General features: G+C 42.5%; 1 protein-coding gene and 1 long non-coding RNA gene across 3 annotated transcripts in view; one reads left to right on the top strand and one right to left on the bottom strand.

Moving 5' to 3' along the window:
- Positions 1-23298, bottom strand: part of GRK5 (G protein-coupled receptor kinase 5) — a 208272-nt gene extending 184974 nt beyond the window's left edge. Inside the window, exon 1 of one of the 2 annotated variants that reach the window (XM_077349914.1) lies at positions 23165-23298. Coding sequence is in view for 1 of the 2 variants with exons in the window: in XM_077349913.1 (XP_077206028.1) it covers positions 20824-20875 (52 nt within the window). In the remaining variant the exon portion in view is untranslated. Of the gene's footprint in view, positions 1-20823; positions 21136-23164 lie in introns of those variants that run through there. The other variant, XM_077349913.1, reaches the window with a different exon arrangement.
- LOC143843585 (uncharacterized) lies at positions 21241-22962 on the top strand. Its single transcript, XR_013233602.1, has 3 exons — positions 21241-21390; positions 22063-22166; positions 22278-22962. It is a non-coding gene; the product is annotated as an uncharacterized LOC143843585 (long non-coding RNA).

The following is a 23298-nucleotide window of genomic DNA, read 5'->3' as shown; positions in this document are numbered from 1 at the left end:
AGAATTTTGCCAACAATCAGCTGTATACAAATGTATTCCAATCTCAACCTGATAAAAGTATTGGCTTTATTCTGTATAGTATTCCCAAAAGCCTTCAAGAGATACCAGCATGCTGAAATTTCATGGATGAAGATTATCTCCATCATCTCCATTATAGATATATATTTTAAATGTTCAATATTATGGCCAGAAAGAAAAGTTAATATCTCCAGCATCCCATGGAGTTGGGCTTCATTCACAGCAGCCACACACTGGGTTCACATTTGTGTGGCTGCTGACCTACTAACCAGGGCTAAATTTTACAAGCTGATGGAGAGTGCATTATTTTTAGTACACAATTGCTAAGGATTCAAGATATGAGAGGGAAGGGGATGGGGAGAACTAAGGTGTTCCTTCTTAAACACTTCTGTATTTATATATTTGAAGAGCAGGTATAGAACCCTTTTCTGTTGGACTAACTGAAGCAGAATAGGATCAAAGGCCCTATCACATCTCTTCCCCCAACATTCTCTTGTGTGCTCACAGACATCGGGAGAAACGTTGCTCTCTTCTGGCTTGAGCAAATGGTCACATATCTTCCCATTAAGCCTTCCACAAGTTTTGTGTTTTGTGCCAGAAGCAAACAGAAAGCAGAATATGGTAGAATATGCAACTTGAGTTGCATAAGTAAACTAGAAAACAATTTGTATAACATTACAATTAGACTGGATGCATTTAAAGAACATTGATATAAGCCTAATTCCACGAGGTAGGCATAAACTGAGCCAAAAAAAATACTGATATAAGCTGATTACACATCAGAGAATCTGATCAGCTACCGGTATAGCTGAGCCTGAATAAAAGCCGATTTCCCGCCAGATTTTATTTGAGGATATTCTGCTAAACTGATTATCAACTGGAGCAGTGGGAGCAGAGAGCTCTACGCCATCTCAGCTGGAGCTGGTTCCTCTTATAGCTCAGTTTAAACCAAGTTACAAGAGGAACCAGGATAGGATCAGCCAGGGCAGCAGAAGATGAGCACTCCCAGAGTACAAGCCAGGGAGAGCCCTCAATACCACAAACAGATCCTGGGGCCAGCTTTTCCTGCAGTGAGGTTTAGATGGTGCTGAAGGAGAAGTGAAGCCACCCCAGGGTTAAACTGGCTTTTTAACACATTGCTATTTTTCTTCTCAGGTGTATTGGATTCCCCAAAACTTGAGATTTCTGAAAAATTCCAAATCCAAGCACTATACCAGTATTGGGATCTAGGATTTTTTCAGAAATACTATTTTTTTCTGGGTCCAATGGACTCAAACTAATAAATACAGATTTTTCTTCTTACATCCCTAGTAGGTAGTGAAAGTCTGCAATACATCAGAGCAATTTGCACAGAGGAAGCCTACCAGAGAACCACTAGTACATTCATCTCTATCTGGCTTGTTTGATCACATCTATCCCTCTAACAAGTAGGATATCTAAAATGTGGAAATTTGGGATGATGCCTGGCCTTCACAACACTGAAAGCATTCACTACTCTCATAATTAGAAACTGTTCAATTAATTTTATTGCTGGCAGGGCTAAGCTTAAGTTATATACAGTATGAAGAGCTACCAGTAAATTAAGTATTGTTATTTCTATGTTATAAATGAAAGGAATAATGCTAATAGTAATTTGCCTAAGGATACCCTGTGATACAAGTCAACCTTCTCCCGTGGTAGCTTCAGGATCAATGGTGGTAAAAATAGACTAAACATGCTCAAAAGCCCTTTATTTCCCATGGCTGTAAGAATCTAATAAGAACCCTGCTGGATCAGACCAGTGGTCAGTCTAATGCAAGATCTTGTTACATACAGCAGCCAAACCAGGTGCCCTGCCACCTGGCACTGGCATGCAGAAGTCTGCTGCCTTTGAATGTGGAGGTTTCCTTAAGTCACCATGCCTAGCAACCACTGATGGATCTCCATGAATCTTTCTAGTCCCTTTATTAAAAGGCCACTATGCTCACTGCCAGGGCTTTTTGTGTGATGGTACATAATGGTACTGAGTGCTGGCACTTTTTTCTGGGCTATCCAAAGTCCTGATCCTCATGCACTGGCCAGCACCACCAGGGTGGATTTAATGTAACTCACTGGCAGTCAGTACGACTCAAATCATGGTTTTCTACATTCTTGCTGGCCTTAATTTTTATAGAGTGGATTGAGGTTTCATTTAAGTATAACAACTTTTCAAGTTGGTTTTAATTTTATCAGAAAATTAATGATTGGTTATTTGCCATTTGAAATAGATAACTAAGAAATCCTAGAAAGGTGGATTATCTCTAGTTTAATAGGTTAATCATTCATATACGGTCAATTTTTCTGCTGTATATTGGGAGAAATCATTAACAATAACAATTGTTTAATTTACCTTAATATCATATAGCATATGTATTATTGTATTTGCTTAAACATCTATGAGGATACACTTGCAAAGATCTCAAGATTTCTGGAGTATGCTGCTCAAAAAGTTCCAGTTTCATTCTTATCGTTTGCTCCTCCCTCTTTACACTTAGATGTTAACAACTCCTGCTTATCCAGACCCTATTCCACCTCAAACAATCTTATATATTCATTGAACTTCTTGAAATGTAGCACTTGAGAGATATGGGGCTGATTCTGTGGCTATAGATTTAAAGAGGACCAAAAGGACTGAGGGCTTTTATTTATGTATGTTTATTTTATAACATTTTGCTGTGAAGAAGAGGCATGTTATCTCTGCAGACACAATTTCACAGTTTTGAGAACGGCAAAACCAAGCATGTGTGATACCTTCTAGATCAAAAAACTACCCAAAATAATATTGCAGAAACCTCTGCGAGAGCATGATGTTGTTAATGGATTAATGGAATTCATTTACCAAAAAATTTAAACATTGCATGAATATACAGCCTTATGCTACATACTTAAAAACTAATCCATATTGAATAATGAATAACATTTGGCCTATAGTGTATCTTAAATAGAAAATTATCTTTAGATGTCCCCCCAAAATCCATTCTATTTTTTAAAATCCATTCTATTTTTTAAAAATCCAATTTAGATATTTAAAAAAAATATTTAAATTTTAACAATCTGATTTTTTAATATTGTTTTTAATCCATCCTGTGCATCACTCAGCCAGAGAAAGGATGTGGACCCTTCATGAACAACCTAGTAGTGGTCTGAAGAGGGGGATGCTGGAAATTGGCATAGTCTTGCATTTCTCTTACACAAAAAGGTCAAGGTTATAGCCATGATGATATCCAGTGATAGGGAATGCCACAATTCCTCATCAGGTCAGCTATTATTTCCTTTTGTTTATTCAGAATATACTGTCCATCAACTTTATGGGGTGCCCCTGGGTTCTAGTATTTTGGATGTTTTTCATACCCACTGTTATTCCAGATTCATTAGCCTTTTCTCTTGTTAAAGGTGCTCAAACTCTTCTGTACATTTTCTAGCTCTGTAACATCTTGTATATCATAAATCTATACAGGAACATTAAAGTATTGTGGTAATCTGTCCTGAGTCTTGGTGAGAAAGGCAGACTATAAATACTGTATAAATAAAATAAAAGCAAGTAATTTTTCAATTCCTAATAATCCCCATGTACTGAAAACTAGGAGCTGACGAGCCTCTGCCCCGAGCCAGCTTGTACTGGGAGTGGTGGGTTATAAATCAAATAAATGAATAAATAAATTCCATTCTTGTGAATAAAGAAATAATTGAATATGGCAAAACAGACACCCTGCCCCTCATGCTCAGGTATGACAGACTGTGCCATACAAGCTCATAAATGCTATGTAAACATATGGAATACTGTTAAGGGTTAATGCCCCACAGAGCTTTGAGTGACAAGCTGCTCAAAATGGGATTTGATTAGTCAGCATCAGTTGAGCAGAAAGACTTAGGAACTGATTGCTGAACAGAACTCAGCTTGAGTTTAGCCCTAACTGTGTAAAGTTTAATTCTATCTGGGGTGTTTAGAACTGACTGAAAATGTTTCATACCTGGAAGGTTGGCCAGGAAGAGTGGGAGGATTGGTGATCTCAAAGAAGTGATTCTTTGCTCAGGTGATAAGGCAGATAGCTCAAGAGCAGAGTGATCCCTGGCATTTTTAGAAAAGGAATTGGTTTACTTAGTAGTGTATCCCTATCTTCTGAAGCCTGACGAGTCAGTTAAACTCAAGAAAGTGAACTGGAATGTTTAGGAAACATTGGAACCAAAGCGTCTTACCTCTAACACTCTTTGAAAAGCTTTCAACTTTTACTTGCAGGAGATCTGGGCCCTGTTGGAACTGGTGCAGTTCCGCAGGGCCTACAAGATGGAACTCTTCCACCAGGCTTTTGGTTGGGGCCAATGATAGCAACATCAATTGCCCCCCTAACTTAAAACCTCGATGGAAAACTGCAATTCTGTTTCTAATTCAGAAATAACGGTACTGTACTGATGACACTTAACTGTTTTTAATGGAAGATGTGACTTTAAAGGTTTTTAATGTTTTAATGTTTATACTTATTAATTATGTGGCTGTTTTTTTACTGCTGTGCCTGTATGGGGAGTGTGGTATATATAAACAAAATAAAATAAATATATGAATGTGAAATATATGAAACAGAGTCGTCTGAAGCGCAACACTTCAAAGATGGAGGTCCTGTGGCTCGGTAGGAAGGGCCCAAGCGAGGAAGCGCACTTACTCACCCTGGATGGAGTGCAGCTATCAGTGGCCCACTCTGCCAGGAACCTGGGCATGATTCTTGATGTCGCCCTCTCAATGGAGGCTCAGGTCGCAACGGTAGCATGGCTAGCATTCTACCACCTTCGTCAAGCCAAACTACTAGTGCCCTACTTGGTTCCGGAACACCTAGCCACAGTGATCCACACTATGGTCACCTCTAGGCTGGACTTCTGCAACTTGTTCTACACAGGCCTGTCCTTGACTTTGATCAGGAAACTGCAACTAGTTCAGAATGCAGCTGCCAGGGTCCTCACAGCAACACCTCAGACGTTCCACTTTCAGCCCATCCTCTAGCTGCTGCGCTGGCTTGCGGTTGATTTCCGGATCAGACTCAAGGTTTTGGTTATCACCTTCAAGGCCATACATGGTTTCGGCCCAGTGTACCTGAGGGATCACCTCTCTGCTTATAACCCCCAAAGAGCCTTACGCTCCAGCAATTCCAACTTCCTGGTGGTCCCTGGACCCAGGGAAGCTCACATGACCTCAACCAGAGCCAGAGCTTTCTCCATCCTAGCCCCCACCTGGTGGAATGAGCTCCCAGAGATCAGGGCCCTGACGGAACTTGAACAGTTCTGTAGGGCCTACAAAAGGGAGCTCCTCCACCAAGCACTTGGTTGAGGTCAACCTGAACTACCACTTCCCAAGGGCTCTCCCCCTGAGCCTCCCTCCTATGGCACCCACTATAATTCCACGCAACCCACAGGGCTATTAGTAGGAGTTACTTCAATGTTTCATTTTTCTACTGGTCCATGTTGTTTGTTGTTTCACTTCATTCATTATTGTTAATCTAAGTTATCTGTATTGTTTCTGTTCTGTTTTATGTGAACCGCCCTGAGCCTTCAGGGAGGGTGGTATACAAATATAGTAAGTAAGTCAGTAAGTAGATAAATAAATAAATTTCTAAGTCCTCTCAGAGATTATTATTGATTCCGACCTATTGCATAAATTTTATTTATTCTTGAACTTTAAAAAACCTCATGTGCCATTTTCAGAAGTTTAAGAAGGTGATCTTGCCTTTTCCTTCAAGTTCCTATGCTGAGCCAGCAGTAAAATACAATTAAGTGACAGTGTGGGACACTCAGGGTGTTTTCCACACAAGGACCAATGCTGCCAATTGGTCCCACAAAGCGGAAATGCTATTTTTAAAAGTGCAATCCCGGCGTTACGCATACCTGCTTTTTTAGTGAAATCCAGTAGTGTTTCATTCGTTTCCCACAGGTTTCCGGTCTTGCAAAAATCGCTAGACAGGAAGCGATTTTTCCTGTGCTTTGTCCCGCCCCTGGCCGTCAGTCAAACGAACAGCCAATGGACGGTTGTTATCATGCTCCGGGAAAGCCCCTTTCCCTTAAGAAAAGTTAAAAAAAAACACGTTGCAACGAATATACGTTAATTCATTGCAACGGAGAGACCCATCTAGCTGGCAGCTGGCGTGTGAGCTGGCGATTCATCGTTGCCATGCTCCCCCAAGTGAAAAGAAAATCCCCCCCCCGCACGGCGTGATTTTCGGTCGAAAATAAAGAGAACTTGCAAACGGGGCTGTGTTGTGCTTGGTGACTTAGGGGAGCTTTAAAGCTCTTCTGTGGAGAGACTGTAGCCGGAGAAGCCTCACTGGGTGAATGAAGGATCGCCAGTTTGTTGCTTTCTGCTCGCTCCAAGAAAAAAAAATGGCGATCGCTTCGCCGGAAGTTCGGAGGAGAGAGCCAGGGGGTGGGACTTTGCTGGAAACGCAACAATGGGAATGCACAGGTCTTTTTTGCTACTGTTGCAGATTGTTTGCAAGAGTGTAGCGCTTTTCGGAGGGTGAATCCACTTTTCTGGATTTCCCTTTAAGCACTACAACAAATGGCTATTTGCGGGACTGTTTCAGGAATGTGGCAGATTGTGTGCAACGTTTTGCGGAACTACAAATTAGTAGCATTTACAATTTGCAAGCCTTTTGCAACACTGAAGTCGTGCGGAATGGACCTCATAATTAGAAAATAAAAAAAATAGTTTAAAAGGTTGCTCAGCCATAATGGAAGGAAAACTAATTATTTATTACTACTACTGATACTATTACTACTACATTTATTCTCAGCAAGCTGGCTCATGGTGTGTTACAAGATTTTAAAAAAACAGAACAATAAAACCCCAATAAAACAAAACAAAACAAAAGTTAAAACAAAAATGAAAGGAAAAATCTGCATCTGAGCAAGGGGAAAGGGCTAGGTTGCTATATAAACCAATCTTATCAGATCTAAACAGGATTGGGTCTGGTAATTCTTGGATGGGAGACCACCAAAGCAGTCCAGGGTTGCTACACAGAGGCAAGCAATGGCAAACCACCTCATTTCAACAGAGGGAACCTGAAGACTGTCTAGCACATTTTCATCCCACCCTTGGTTCCAAGGAGCTTAGGGCAGCATGTATGGTCCTTGCCCATTTTACCCTCACAACAGCCCTATGAAGTAAGTTAGGCTTACTTGCATGACTGACTTAAGGTCACTCGGCAAGCTTCATGAGTGTCCAAGGATTTCAACATGGGTTTCCCAGATCTCAGCCCAACATTCTGACTTGTCCACCACATTGATTGCTTAGTTCTGGTATTTCAACATTCCAGTGACAAAGTTCTTTGCTGGTCCTACCTCCCTATGTAGCAAGAGTCCTGAATAAGTACTTCCTATGCCTGCTGGCACTATTTAGACTCTGATAGTTACTCTTTGTATTCTTCATCCTCTAGTCTAATGAACTACAGCCTATGAGAGTACTTCTAAGTCCTCTTTCAGAACCAGCAGGAAACTTCCAACACAGGGTAAGTGAAATGACCTGCCCTTAACGAATTCCTTATCTCCCGACCTTCACTCTAGCTCCCCTTCTGGAATCTGATGGTGTAAGTCATGGCGGGCAGCATTCCCTTAGCAAGGACAGCTTCTCCATGCCCCCCGAAAAGCCTTGAAGGTTGCCAATGGAGTTCTATTCTGCAAAGCCAGAAGTCAAAGAACATCAGATATCAGAAATGCTGAAGGCCCCATATATTTCCCCCACCTCGTAAGACAAGACACAATGCTGAAAAAAGTGTATCTCTGCACAGGAGAAAATGGCATTGCTTGCATCCTATTGGATGTTAACAGGACAGCTAGCTGATTCATCGCCTGCTAGGCAGGATTATTTATTCCAGCACTAGCAGCATTTTTAAAAAGATGGGGGCGGGGTGTGGCTTATTTAGAAGAAGCTTTGTACAGTCAACAGAAACAAGCTATTTTTCTCCCTAGACACCAAAAGCAAAAAAACAACACTCTCGGTTACTAGACCACTAATAGTTTTTCTCCCTTCAGCAGGATTAATATATCAAAATGAGTGTCATTTCAGCTGCATGAATGTAACAAACCTCTCCATAAAACAGAAAGGTCTTTAGGTAAGGGTGTTATTAAGGGAAAGATGGACATCTCTGCAGCAAATAAAATGACTTGACAGGGTTGTTGCTTTCTGGCCATTTGTCTACTCCAACCAGCAGGGCTTCTTTTTAGCAGCACACTATGGTTGAGTGCAGCCGGGGCCCCATGCCTACCTGAGGGTGCAAAGATTTCCTGAAGTAGGTCCCACGCATCTGCCTCCTTGATTTTTTTTAATTAAAGTTACAGCCACTCTAAGTATGACTACAATGTAGCCATCTCACTTTTTATCCTACAGATCACATTATGCTAGCGAAATTTCAAACCAATAAGCAGCATAATTTCATTCCGCTGAAAATGTTGACTAGCAGCCTAAGGCTAACAACACACATTTGGATGGAGGAAATCGCCCTTGCAATATTCCAAAATGAACTTCACTTTCATTGAAATGGAGCAGCACAGATAAGCAGGACCATCCATCCAGCAGCTGAAGCCTGCTCCAATTCTGGCCTAAAACAAAATCCAAGTCCTAAACACATTTCTTGCATTGTTTAGTGTATGTGTCAGATTTCTGAAATGCCTTGTCAGATTTCTGAAATCCTAGTCCTATTACTTTGTTTATGATGTGTCTCCCCATTCTATTGATTGTACTGACTTGCATTACGTAATCCACCCTGACTCTTGATGTGTAAAGGGTACCATAAATAAAATAGCAGACTTAAACAATAGTAACATACATTTGCTTTTATTGATTTCTGACAGAAGGGCACAAGTCTAAAAAAGAGAAATCAACTACCTCCCCCCCCCCCCGTCAACACCCACCACATACCAGTCGGCCCATTTTACAAGCAGGCAGAGGCCTTCCCTTCCCTTCTGCCTTGTACGTAATACACTGATAATCACATTAGATCAGCTACACTTTAAAACCAGTTTTAAGCAAAGTGTGCACAGCCTACTAGGTCAGATCTCAGAAGATAGCTGTTTCAATAGGGCTCAAAAGGCTCTAACCAAATTCTACTCAATCTCATCCCTTGATTGGAAGGGACTTGCAACAGAGACAGTAAGACGCTTTTTTATTGGCTAAAAACTTCTGGATAGAGGTCAGCTGAGCAGGAAGAAAGGTCCTGGAAACACTTTCCAGGTCCACAGACATAGAAACACACCCCTTCCACACAAAAGCTGAACTTCTGCCCTATAGACACAGCATGGCCTCTCTCTCTCTCTCCCTCTCTCCAACAAAATACTTGACCCTGGACATTAGAATGAAGCAAGTGGGAACCCACAAGGAGTCTCTGGAGATATCTCGTTTCTCTCCCTCCCACCATTTCCTCTTTCCCATCCCTGAAAGCCTTGACAGACTTTCCAGGTAGAGAAATTCCTGGATATTTGAGGGTGGTGCCTTAGGTAAGGTTTTGGGTGGGGAAACAAACTCAACAGGATATAGGGTTTCCAACCTCCAGGTGGTAGCTGGAGATCTCCTAGGATTACAACTGGTCTCCAAGTGAAAGAGCGCAGTTCCCCTGAAGAAAACAGCTGTTTTTGAAGGTGGACTAAATAGTGTTATACCCACTGAAGTCCCTCCCCAAATCCCACCCCCCAAAATCTCCAGGTATTTGCCAACTAGAAATTGTCATCCCTACTTTGATGCCATGGAGTCTACCCCCCCCCCCAAGTAGCCATTTACTTCAGTTGATCCCTTGTCACCAGGAAAGCAGTTTTAATCCTGGGTGACCCAAAGCAGCAGCTACATGCCAGCTCAGCTGTGCTGCGCAATCTGTGTTGTAGTATTACTTTGTCCATGCACATATGCAGAGCCAGACCACAGAATTCAGAATGTCACTTCTTGTGCACAACTTCCAAATGAGATTGGGATGATGCCCACAATGGGTCAGTTCTCACCAACCCTGGTTAAAGAGAAGCATCATTCTTTTCTTCCTTTTTCAGATGACACAAAGCAATGGAGCAGATGGACACGGCCTTGAAAACCATAACATGGTATATAGACTGAGGTTGCAGTATTTCTTTCCCCTTTTTATTTTTTAAGGAATGCTGCAGAAATTCCATAAGCCTTGAGTATCTGTTGGCCCAAACTGCTTTCATTCTTGCTGCATTCTGTAAGACTGTTCCATAATGAGAAGAATTTGAGTTTAATTAATTCCAGTTGTGTATGCACCACTACACTCTTATGCATGGGGGGGGGGGAGGCGCTGCGCAGCTGCAAACCTTGTTGGCTAATTGCTTGTTTTCTGTATGTGAGCAAAATAGATAAAAGTAAAATTCAACAAAACTCACCACCACAGCTATTAAGGGCACACACATTTTCAATCAGTCTCTGTTCCTGTTTGGCATTCTTGGAATGAAGCGCTAAACCCATGAAATTCATAGATTATATATTACTCATGTGTTAAAAGCCTGCAGTAGTCAAATGCAAAATGAAAAATGACCCTGTTTTTGTACTAACCGTGATGGAGTTTGGACTGGGGGAGGGGGGGGGCTCAGTGCCAAAAGGAAATCCAAGCCCAAACTCTGTACCAAGTATAACTCTCAAAGCTATGCCAGGCGACAATGTTTGGAACGGAGCAATTGCTAACAGAGCAACATGTCAACTGACTGAGCCTGTTATGAGGTGTGCTATATCCTGCTTTTATTCTTCAACAACTGATGGCCAACTGTAAAAATATCAGCAAAAATGCTGAGCGCTAGAGCTTTATTATTATACATTCCTACTGCTATGGCTATCCTCAGATGTTACAACTGTTGTTAGCAAAGGAGCTTAGATGTCCTCCAGCCATTCAATAACTAAGCTCCAGATCAGATTTACCTTGGTTATAACAGGAGACAAGATGGTTTGATGGCCATGCATTGCTGTCAACCACAGTTCCGAGTCTCCCACTCGCCATCAGTTTCATTCTTGGAATAGGGAATGCCAGCATAAGGAACCTTTTTATAAAACAGCTTTATTTTAAAAATTCACTCATATAGTCAAATGTTATCGTACATGTCACCGTAAACCAATCTAATCAATCTAGGACTCCTGGCAGTTTGCTGATGGCTAGGAGGGCATATGGTAGAAGAAAAGCATTCTGTGTTTGAAATCAGGAACTATTTGCAATAAGGTAAGGAGATGAACATATTTCCCTCCCAGATATTTAGAACAATGTAGTAATAACATACCTTCCAGATTTGTGTAACTTCTTTCATGTATTTCACTGGCCGCAGGTACAATCCTGCAAAGTGGTATGTGTATACCTGAGAGTGTCAAGCCCTGAAGCTGAAGACATCTTTGCAGTTTCCTACCAAAGTAAGCAACGCCCACACTGCACATGCCAAACAGAGACAAACCAGAGCATTTTGCACAGCTTACAGGGCAAGAGATGCTAGGCAGCAGATGTGGCATGAGAGAGAACTATGGGTAGAGTTGCCAACCTCCAGGTGAGTCCTGAAGATCTCTCACAATTACAACTTCCACTGACCACAGAAATCAGTTTCCACTGAACTCATGACAGTTTTGGAAGACTGAGTCTATGGGGGGAGATCTTTCCCTTCTTCAAACTCCACCCGAGACCTAAAAACACTACGTATGGGCACAGTTGCTTATCATACCTGCACAGCCTAAAGCTGTGCCCAACCATAATGCTGTTCTTTCCCTCTCCTCCTTATTTTTCAGTACACCAATATTTTATTTTTAGCACACAGGCCCAGAATGTAGGACAGGCCCTGTCCTACTGTATGGTTGAATAGGCAATTTTTTCTGGTTAAAAATTCATCAGGCAGATAGCTGCAACGTAGTCTTCAAAAAGCACTCTTGATTGGCTGGGCAGTTCACTATGATTCATTCACTTACAGTCTGTAGAAATGCACACTCTGTACATGTCCATGCATGGTCCTACACTACTTGTAATGAAATTACTGCAGTCTGCCTGCAAAACCATCAGTGCTTTGCAACTTGTCTCCATGAAAGTTATTTGGTTGGTAGCAATATGGTCAACCACCAAGTCCATTGGATGAGGATCTCTGTGTATGAAGCCATGTCAGATGTGGCCCAACATCAGGTGGGCAGAGACCTATTGTACTGCTTAAAACATTTAAAATTGCTTATTATCAATGACTTTATAAAAGGTATACAGGAAAGAAGATATCCCATGAGAGACTAAAAAAAAGAAAAGAAACTAGAATACTAGATCCCAGACAGGAGATTTATCTGCTTCCAAGTCTGTTTTCCTTTCCACTGTTTCCTCCATTTACCTTTGGATCCATTTTCTTCAATGACTGGAGAATTAGTGATTAAGTATCTACATAATTAATAATAGGGAGTTTGCCTATGATCAGATGACTGACTGCACTGCTAATCTGCACTCTGAATATAAACTTGTTGGTCAACATCGGAGAAGGTGGCATACCAACAGACTCTAATCTGCTTCCAGTTCAAGGAAAAATGCATAAGCCCATTGAAGCGAATAGAAAGATGCTGATTTCATTCTGTTCGTTTTACTAGAACTGATTCTTGATCAAACCATGTAGCATCTTGAATTGCATTGCAATGATGATGTAATTCATGAGTACACAGCACTGTAGAATAATACAAGACTGGCTACCCCAACACTGCATTTAAGAGATGTCAATGAGAATCTCACTCAACTATTGGCAAGAGACAAAAGGTACAACGATAAGCAGGAAGACACACCCTTTCCCTTTCAGTAACAAAACTGTAACATCAAAGTCACTGTTCTATACCATGTCATCTGCAGTATAACTGTTTTCCTTTTACTCCCATCACAGCAGAAGCTTTTTGTCACACTTAAGGCTGCCATCTTCAAAACAAAGAGCTCTTGAGAAGAAAGTCAGACTCCACACAAGTGGCAGTAAGGACCTATGCAGGATGTCACTTCAAAACACAGCCCTACTGAACTTGCTTGCTCACAAGTTCTAATCCAAGACAAGGCCTTAATACCAAAAATGCACATTAAGGGAGAAGTCAGAGGCTCCTGTTCCCCTCTTGCCCATAAGACATACAAGAGGCATACAAACCTGGGCATACAAGCCCAGAACTATCTACTGTGACTACTGGATCCCGGACCACCTTCTCATGCTCCTTTAAACTGAAGATGTTGGAGCCCAAGTTTGGGATTTCAAACTTGCAAAACATGCACTCTACCACTAAGCTGAAGGCCCTCCAGTGTTATTAAGGCGGGGGGATGGTTTGCTATGAAAAGGGGGGGGGGGATTGCATAGGAACTCAAACTGATTAACATAAATACAAAGTTTCGTGAAATTTTTCCATGGTAAGGATTCCGACTAAAGCTTCAAAATAAATAAGTAGTCCACTCTTTGAAGGCTAAGTGCTGGTATAAATGGCCAGATCTGTACCTGATGCAGAATGAAGTGGTAATGAGGAAGTAATTCTATGTTGGTGCAATAGACTGCACCACTTTAAACTGTCAGATTCACTAGATTAAAAATTTCTTGGCAATAGAAAGCTTTAACAGCATACAAAAGGTTAGGAAAAATTCTTTCCTGGATACATGTCTTCTTAAACATCAAGAAGTTTTATATGGGAACCATTATTTATTTATTTGGAGACTTATATCCCACCCCTCTCAGTGGTACCGTCTTGGGTGGTATACACAAATATAAAATTCAATAAAACGAACAAGTATAAAACGTAATATAATTTAAAATAGTTTAAAATTACAATTATCACTGTCAAATCAGCAGAAGCAATAGTAAGTCATAGCGAACTAGATATTAAAATTGGAGAAATTGGATCGGAGGGTGGGAAGGGCAGAAGATTTGGATATAGTGTTAATTATCCAGCCAGCCTCAACCCTAGGCCTGGCGGAAGAGCTCCATTTGCAGGCACTGTGGAATTCTGAGGGCCATTCTGCACAACGGGCAATGTTGCTAAATCTGAGTGCTATTGAAAAGCGCTGCAATCAAAAGCGGCAGGTCTCGGTAACACACACAGCCATTTCTATAGACAAAAAGGCTCGCCCACCAGCGCTGTTCTCGTAACGCACAAGTTTCCGGTCTCGCCCAAATCGCAACAAAGGAGGCGATATTTTTCCGTGCTTCCTCCGCCCCTGGCCGTTAATCAAACAGAACAGCCAATTAACTGTTGTGTTCGTGCTTCCCTTTAAAAACTGTTTTTTTTTTAACACAAAAACACCAGTAGCAATGCATATTTGTTCATTCGATGTATCAGAAAGACCTTTTTCGCTGGCGTAGGAGCTGGCGCTTACTCGTTTACACGCTATTAAAGTAAAAAAAAATCCCCCCATGCAATCTATGGCCGAAATTACAGGCAGTATCGAACAGAGGGCTGTATTGTGCTTGGAAACTTTACAGACAATTGCTTGTGGAGGGATTTCAGCCAAAGAAGCATCGCTTATTCGTTGATTTTGCCAGTTTAAGGGAGAAAAATGGCGATCGCAATGCCGGAAGCTCGGGTGCGAGAGCTTAGGGAGGGAAATGCTTGCTACCGCTATACTGAGAACACACATGTCTTTTTCAGATGTGTTGCAGGTTGTTCTCAAGAGTCTTGTGGTTTTTGTAAGGGGAAATCCACTTTTGTGGATTCCCCAAAAGGGCTACAACAAAGTGATTTTTGTGAGTGTTGCAGATTGTGTACGACGTCGTGAATAATGAAAAATAGCGTTACACAATGGTAACACTTCAGCAACATTAACGCTGTGCAGAATGGCCCTGAGAGTTCTGACAGGGCCCTGATCTCTCCTGGGTGCTCATTTCACCAGGCAGCACATGGCTATCCTCTCCTACACTTGGAAGAGGTGCAGCCCTCAAACTTCTATCCCCTCTTTTTGCCACAAAGATCACAGCATGGATATGAAGTGAGAACATGCATCTCTGCTATTCTCAGAAGTTGGTTTAAAGCGCACTAAATGATACTTAGGTTTTAAATTACAAACTTGCTGTAATTTAACTTCTTTACTACTTAATTCTAATGGATAAAAAGACACTTAACATTTAAGTAGAATTTGATTTTTACAAGGGGCTGAATGTACCATTAACAAGACTAGTGATGGTTTAAGACCTACATGAGCTCTTGCCCTTCACCCAATTAGAGGGAAGATCACTTGCCCTGCACCCAATTAGAGGGAAAATCACTTGGTTCCTCATAAGTGACAAAGATATCTCTTAGTTGTAGCAAGAATGTGAAACTTACTCAACCAAAAAAAAATAGCTGCCCTTAATATTGCACATAGTGGCTGTGGGACAGGACACCACCACATGCTGCATTCCATCGTAATGGCTTGTGAGCCATACTGAATTACAATAATAGTATACAAAACATCATTCCATTACAGCAAAGTTATGCATGGCCATCAGCTATGGGCTGTTATTTCAGTGAATTTCCCCTTATTAATGCAGGCTTGTGCTGTTCTAAAGTTGCTTGCTTCAGTTCTTCTCCTACCAAATACTTCTTGAAGATAAGATACTTCACTATGCCATTCCTCCCAAAGTATCCCCACAGCCCAATCAAATTCAGCCTCAGATGAATGACTGTACCAAAAGCGTTGCTATTTAGGTAAGCGATGGGCCTAGAGTGAGACTCTACAGGGGACATTTGGCTGAACTGCAGATGTTATGGTGGAAAGTACTGTCAAGTTATGAGTCTCTTGTGGCGCAGAGTGGTAAGGCAGCCGCCTGAAAGCTTTGCCCATGAGGTTGGGAGTTCAATCCCAGCAGCCGGCTCAAGGTTGACTCAGCCTTCCATCCTTCCGAGGTCGGTAAAATGAGTACCCAGCTTGCTGGGGGGTAAACGGTGATGACTGGGGAAGGCACTGGCAAACCACCCCGTATTGAGTCTGCCATGAAAACGCTGGAGGGCGTCACCCCAAGGGTCAGACATGACTCGGTGCTTGCACAGGGGATACCTTTACCTTTACCTTTACTGTCAAGTCATTGCCAGCAGATTGTGGGTGGGTGGGCAGGAAGGGATTTGTCTCTTGTGGCCCTTCCTTGCATACCCAGGGAATTGCTGATCGCTGCTGTGGGATGGTATGTGAATTTCCTTCTGGCCTGGCTGGATTCTGGAGATCACCGAGGCATGAAATGGGGGTCCCTGGGGGCAGGCAAATAGCTGTGAGTTCCTGCATTGTGCAGGGGGTTGGACTAGATGGCCCTGGAGGTACCCTCTAACTTTATGATTCTAACTTATGGCAGGGTTTTAAAAGCAAGGGATGTTCAGAGGTAGTTTGCCATTGTCTGCCTCTACATTGTATCCCACAGTTTCTGTGGTGGTCTCCCATCCAAATGTTTAGCAGGGACAATCCCACTTAGCGTCTGAGATCTGAAAAAACTGAGCTAGCCTCGGTAATTGTGAACAGAGCTCTCACAGAAGTTTAAGCAACATGCAGGGCTTCTTTATGTGCCCATTACTTAAAAGGAATTCATGGTATAAGATGAACCTTTTGAGTGCCACAAAGTAACAGGAAGCTTCAGTTTTTTGGCAACAGTTTTTTGGACCCTCAAAAGCTAACGCCCTGAAGCTTTCATTGGTCACCAAAATGTCACTGGACTCTAATCTAGCTCTGAAACAGGTTTTGTGAAGTCTTCAATGGAGGAGGGGGAACATTGTATCGTTTCAGGTCTCTACAATAACACTCAGAAATGAGGGACCAAGTATGCATATTACAATATTTTAAATGAATGTGTTAGCCATGTGAATTTTCCAAGTTCCTCCTATGAGCTGTCTGTAATACTTAACTTCTCCTCATGGACACACTCATGGCAGGATTTCCAGAGCTACTTTTGTGAACACAATGAAGCCACACCTGCAGCATTGCATCTCAGATGTCCTGCAGTAGATAATTTACCCAGACTGTTTCGCATTGGGAGACACCTTGTTTTAGCCTTGCTTTGGATTTCTTTTGGATGCTGACTCTAGGCTTTCTGCATTTGAGCTTTTCTCCTCTTATTTCCCAGGTTGAAATTTGCAACATGCTTTCCGCACAGAGGCAGCCTCCCATCATGCTTTGCTCCCTTCCCCTTTTCCCCATTAGTCCTCGCTTTAAAAAAATGAAAATCAATTTTCTAGGGATTCCTTTGATGTGGGGCAAGTGAGAGGGCAATTCGGGTCTGTGCCTAAAGAGGCACAGTTCATTGCATAAAAAGAAAAAATACCTCAATCGTTTAAAAATGCAAATCCAAACAATAGCCCTAGTGTGGAAAGGGTCCCACAGGGGAAACAAAGCATGCACACACAAACACACTAAAATCACTGTTTGCATCCCATGGTCAGTTAAAAAAACTGACTGCTCATTTTAAGCCATAACAGGTTGGCTCACTATAATGGACAAATATGCAGAAGCATTTCCCTCCAATTCCATCCAATTACATTCTTGGCCTGGAAGGCAGAATCAAAAGGCTTAGAAATTGACAGCTTCCTTCCTATTCCATTAATTTTTCAGCCTTTCTTCCCAGCTGCAGTAAAGACAGGTCATTTAACTCATCTCGCTAATTCCTGAAACAGCAAGGCCTCCGGACCATGCTGTTATCTTAACTGGACATGTATCTTGTAAAAGTTCAGGTTTTGAAAATATTGTGACATAGCAAAGTTTATCCTTCATATATTTTTTAGTCTTGTTAAATGAGGGTTTTTCCCCCACAATACTCTAAGCCAATGCTTTCTTCTATAACTGGTACACACTAGGTGAATGAGTACAGCACAAAGATGTGTTACCAGAAAAAAATTTCTCATGAAGGCAAAAGCTCCTTAAATATTGCCAACTGAACCTCTAAGCACTGAAATATAATCCATTTAAAAAAATGTGATTCATAACAGATTTTAAAGTAACACAAACATAGCTTAATTATTAATGTTCTCCAAAAGCCCATTTTGGCAAGAGTACATAGATTATGCTTGGAATATTCTCCTTTTTTATGTTTTATAGGTGGTGGCTCAGAACTTGACACATGATTATAATAACACAATGCTTTTCCTATTACCTAATCAGCTCTATGTAACAATTTGTTTCTGGTGACAGGGCAATTTATTCATTTATTTTAGAACCTTTATAGTCAGCCTATCACAAGAAGACTCAAGCAATATGAATTAATTTTCAAGGGGCCAACTTAAATGGTATCTTTTTATCTACTAGAGTCATTCCAATCGGAGCACCAGTCATCAATTATAAGCCAAAATAAGGGTCAAACTAATTTGGACAAATCTAGGTTGCACCCAAGAGTTTCCACAAAGATATTACAATACTGTCTGTTTTATTTTCAGTTCCTTTCTTAATCATCACTAGCAAAGACTAATCCCCCACCCCCAGCCAGGCCAGAATCTATGTTTTCTTTGCACTCATCATCAGAATCCTAGTACCTCTTGCTGGGCCCAGAAATACTGAAGGACACAAAAAGAAATCTGGAATCACCAAGGCCTGTCGTGCCAAGGAGTTACTGAAGCAACTAAACTCATCACCAACACTAAGTGCAACCCTAAAGCAGAGTTGTATCCTTCTAGTCATTCTGCAGAATACTGGGTTCTGAGAGCTAATTTAGGCATGGCACTTTTGTTACACAAGGTATCTTCCCCCTGGTAGAAGGAAAACTATAAAATCCAATGTGCACAGATTGTCTTGTTGTAGAAAACAAGGTCATCTGTGAATCATCCCTGAGATATCCCAAGCCCCTCAGAAGCCTGAGTCTGTAACAAAACAGTTTAAGATTTACAAGCGTCACTTCATTTGCTGCCTCACACAGGAAATGAGGAAACCTCAAAAGTGTCAGTACAAAGCCGATCTACACTTGCATTAATAGAAACACATATTTTAGATTACATGACATATTTTCTTTCAGCATAAAGAAGGGCCCTACATCTGCCTCATCAAAATAACTTCAATTGATTTAGAGGTTTTAAAAAAAAAACTGCCAAGAGGTTGAGAAGTTTCCTCCAAGACATAGAAATGCATAATATCGTTCAGCCACTAGGTGGCCCATCACAGATGTTCTCTCTCTGAGCGTTTTCCTCTTGAGCATTTAGTCAGTAGCAAGACTGTAATGCTGCCTGCCATACAAACACTAACACTGCTTTACCATGCAAAAATGGGGTTGAAGACACTGATCAATGACTATGGCTACTAATGCCAGCACAGGGGTAAAAAATACCTGTTCACTGCATTTTATTTTCCACCCTAAAAACATCACCTGTCCATTTCATTCACAACAAATAGCAACAACCCTCTCAGTATTACCTATATCGTTATTACATAATGGTTACTTTGGATAATCAGTATAAACACACTGCCTTTAAATGAATGGCAGTCCATTGAGCATCCAAGCAACAAGATTTGATGCAAGAAGGCTGAGTAAAACAGAACCAGTAGATGTGTCAAAAAAGATGCTGTAATATAGGGACTGTCTACCAGCCCCACTCCTGTCCATTTATGCAATCTGGACTATAGACTTAAAATAAGCGACTTCCTAAATAAATATATATTTTAAGGATCACAGTGTAGCCATGGGACAGGGAGACAAAAGACTGATATTAAATGCCCCACCCACTGCTTGATTAAAGGGCACCAGGGCATGGCACCAGTGGAAATGAATAGCTTGGCTATTGCTTCCAGTGAAAGCAAGAAACTGCTCCTCCTCCTCCTTAATAGATAAAGAACACCACTCAGCATTGCCCAACCCTAGGGATTTGCAGCAGCTGAGAATGGGCAAGAGGTCCCTGGCCATGGTCCCCCAACCCATTTCATCCGATGCAATGAATGACAGCCCTAAATACTGAAAACAGTATTCCAGCTGGAGCTGCTTCTTATATGACCTGCCTCTTTCCTCTTTGGGAGGTGCACTCAGAGCAGGGGGGGGAGGAAGAGACCCCCACCAGTCATTCAAAAATAGTTAGCCACTTCCCCTCCCCAGTTAATGCTGGGGTTGCAAAGCAGATTAGACTCGCTGGAGATGGCCATCAATTAGATCCTCGCTGGAGCCAAGATGAGCATCAGAACCTTCACTGTAGTCTCAGCATTCGACTTTTCCTGCATATTTTATTTTAGACACACACGGAACAACGCTGCTTATGCAAAAGCCCCTTGGCTCTGCCTTATTTTGCATTGATGAGAAAGGCTCTTTCCGAGGCAGTGTGCAAGCCAGTGGCTTCTCGCCTTACTCCGTTTGCATCCATTCCTCCTCCTCTTTTCCCCTGTCAAGGGGGAGGTGATGATTCCTTACATACTCCCCCGCCCCCGCAAAAGGCTTTAAGAACGAGTTCTTGCACAGTCCCCATTCAATCAATCCGAATCACGAGCCCACAGGCACACTGTGCCTCTATCTTTCTATCTCTCTGCCGCATTTGAGGGGATGCTAAAGGTGGACGAACGCATTTGCAGTTGACCTTTTGCAACAACACACGCTCTACGTTGGAAAAAGAGGGCTGGAGAAATGGGGAGGGGGAGAGAGGGAAAGATGCTGAGTGGATGCAAGGCTCCTCGCCGCCTTCACACTCCCCGAGCTCCGCTGCTGAACGAGAACGCGGATTCCCCCCGCGGGTGCATGGGCAGAGCACCGGCTTCCCACAAATGCAGCTGCGGAGAGCTCGAGACCCACAACCCCCACGAGAGGGCTGCAGCCAGCCAGCCAGCCCGCCAGCCCACCGGTACCTTTCCCCTCCTCCTCCGGCTAGCCCGGGGCTCCGGTGGATGCGACAGGCGAGAGAGATGCTCGCCGGAGCCGCCGCCTTCTCCGTCTTACCTTCCCTGGCTTTTAACAAGACCGTGTTTGCCACAATGTTTTCCAGCTCCATTGACAGGCTCCGTCAGTGCTGCGGCGGGATGCCAGTGGCCAGTCGGGGCTCCTCGGTCTCTCCGTGGCGCGGGGGGGAGAGGCGGACCAGGCAGCCCCCTGCTCCTACGAGGGCATCGTGTCGCCTGCCTTCTCGCGCTGCCTCCGCCGGGCGCCTTCCTCCAGCTAGAGCCGCCGCCGCTGCCCGCCCGCCCGCCAGCCCTCCTCGGTCCCCCCCACCCCGTCTCCGAGCTACTCCATTCTCCGCGCCTGCATGCAAACCGCGCTCCCTCCTCTGATGGTTTAAGGTTTCAGATGCTCCTGCCTGCCTGCCTCCCTCCCTCCCCGGGGGTGTGGTACTACGAAGCTAGTTCCGCAGTATTACGCAGGCGCCATACTCAACAGCTGGCTGGTTCCTTGGCGTTTCTGGGAGGGGCATGTCGGGAGATGTAGTCTTTGCGCCGATCCCGGACACGGTGGATTGCGGTTCCCGCCCTTGCACACAGCTCGCCTTGTGCAGTTTAAGTAGTTATACAGGTATAAATCCAGGAACTTCAAGGGAAGTAGAACACTGTAAATGGGGGGGGGGGGGTGGCCAAAAGGATTGGAGAAAAGGCACAGGAGATTCCCTTCAGGTAGGGTTACCTGCTCTAGTTGGGAAAAACCTGGAGACTTTGGGGGTGGAGTGGGAGTGAACGGGATTTGGGGCAGGGAGGGACCTCAGTGGAGTATAATGCGATCGAGTCCACCCTCTAAAGCAGCCATTTTCTCTAAGGAAATTGATCTCTTTAGTCTGCAGATGAGCTGTAATTCCAAGGGTTTCCCAGGTCCTACTTGGGGACTGGCATCCTTATCTCCCAGCAGTTGGCAACCCTAAATTCAGTTTAGGATGGCACTGCTAGAAAGTAGTCTTAACCCGGTCTATTCAGTGGGGCTTACTCCCAGGAAAGTGTTCTTAGAATGGCACTGTTGGAAGGGAGATGTAAATGAAAAAGAAGTGCATGGTGTCTGGAAACAATGGAAATCAAGCAGATTATAGATTTATCAGCTATCTAGGTTGGGATAGTTAACCAACTTGTTTAAAATATTTCTACAGTATTTCAGAATCATTGGTGAATTTAATAGCCTCCCTGAATGAACACTGACATGTGCTCATTTAACAGGCACATGACACTTATTACTCAGTTATCATATCATGTTTAATTTCAGACTCCAAGGAGTTTTTGCCATAGCTTCAAACAGTCCTGCATCTTCCTGCGGCTGTCTGCCACTCAGTCTTTCAGTCCATTATAAAAAGCACTCTGCCTCAAAAGGTAGGATGAACAGAAAGTTGCCATGTATACGTCTAGCATCTTTACAATAAACATAGATTGGGGAAACTAGACCCTAAGCACAGGGGCACTGAAAGGTAAATGTTTTTATAGTTTTTCAGAGGAGAGTCATAGACAATTTGACCAGAGGATTTCCATATGTCTTCAATCACGGCCTACAAAGCTGCTTCCTTCACTACTGTTGACCCTGTAGGAGCTCCTTTTTCTCACAGCATTTGATTCAACTCCAGTCACACCATAAAGACCAAGAAGATTTTATGAGGGGGGGGGACCTTTTAAGAGTCACGGATCCTTTTCTCAGGTAATGAAGGGAGCTTTGGCTCAAAAAAGTTTAAACCCTGAAAAACTCAATGATTGTACTGGAACTTGAATCTGGCCATTCTACTGTAGACCAACATGGCTACCCACTGAAACAAATTCATTTCACTTGACAAGCTTTCCTAAATATGATATGCTGCTTGATCACTTGAATCAAGAGCATTTGGGAGCAGTATTAATAGAATAATAGATAATGCATTGTAGCAAAATTTTGTCATATAGTGTTCTGTAAATGCAGATCACTTTTAACACTGAGCAATTGCCAACAATGATGTAGTTTTTATAGCCAGGTATTTATTTTATACTGTTGTTTACTACATTGTTCAATTGACATTTTTCTTACGTATAACTGATTAGATTATATATTTTTGTGTGATTTAGAAGGTCTTTTGCTCACCTTTATATAACTCAATGTATTTCTTATATTTGTATGTTGGAAATTTGCTGGTCTATGACTGTATTAAATAAATTGATTGAATAAGTATATAATATGAATTCCTATCTTTTTGTGTTGTGATTGCAACATTAATTATTAATTAAACCATATATAAAACCATCTCTCTTCACTTTTCTCCCACTCAAAAAGGACTAATAAATTGGGAAGACTTTCAAGGTCTGTGAAGCATAATCAAAGAGCTTGAGGGGGGGGGCAGGTTACTAACCTCTAGATAGTACTTGAAGGTCTCCCGCTATTCCAACTGATTTTCAGGTGACAGACATCAGTGTTTTCCTCGGCATCCTGTAACAGGGAGGCTGCATCTCCACTCTGATCCTCCCACAGAGAACTGTGCTAAAA

Source organism: Paroedura picta, chromosome 8 (assembly GCF_049243985.1).
Source record: "Paroedura picta isolate Pp20150507F chromosome 8, Ppicta_v3.0, whole genome shotgun sequence".
In the NCBI taxonomy this organism is placed as follows: Eukaryota; Metazoa; Chordata; class Lepidosauria; order Squamata; family Gekkonidae; genus Paroedura; species Paroedura picta.
The sequence above is the reverse complement of the archived record's forward strand: the minus strand, read 5'-3'. Positions and strand labels throughout refer to the sequence as shown.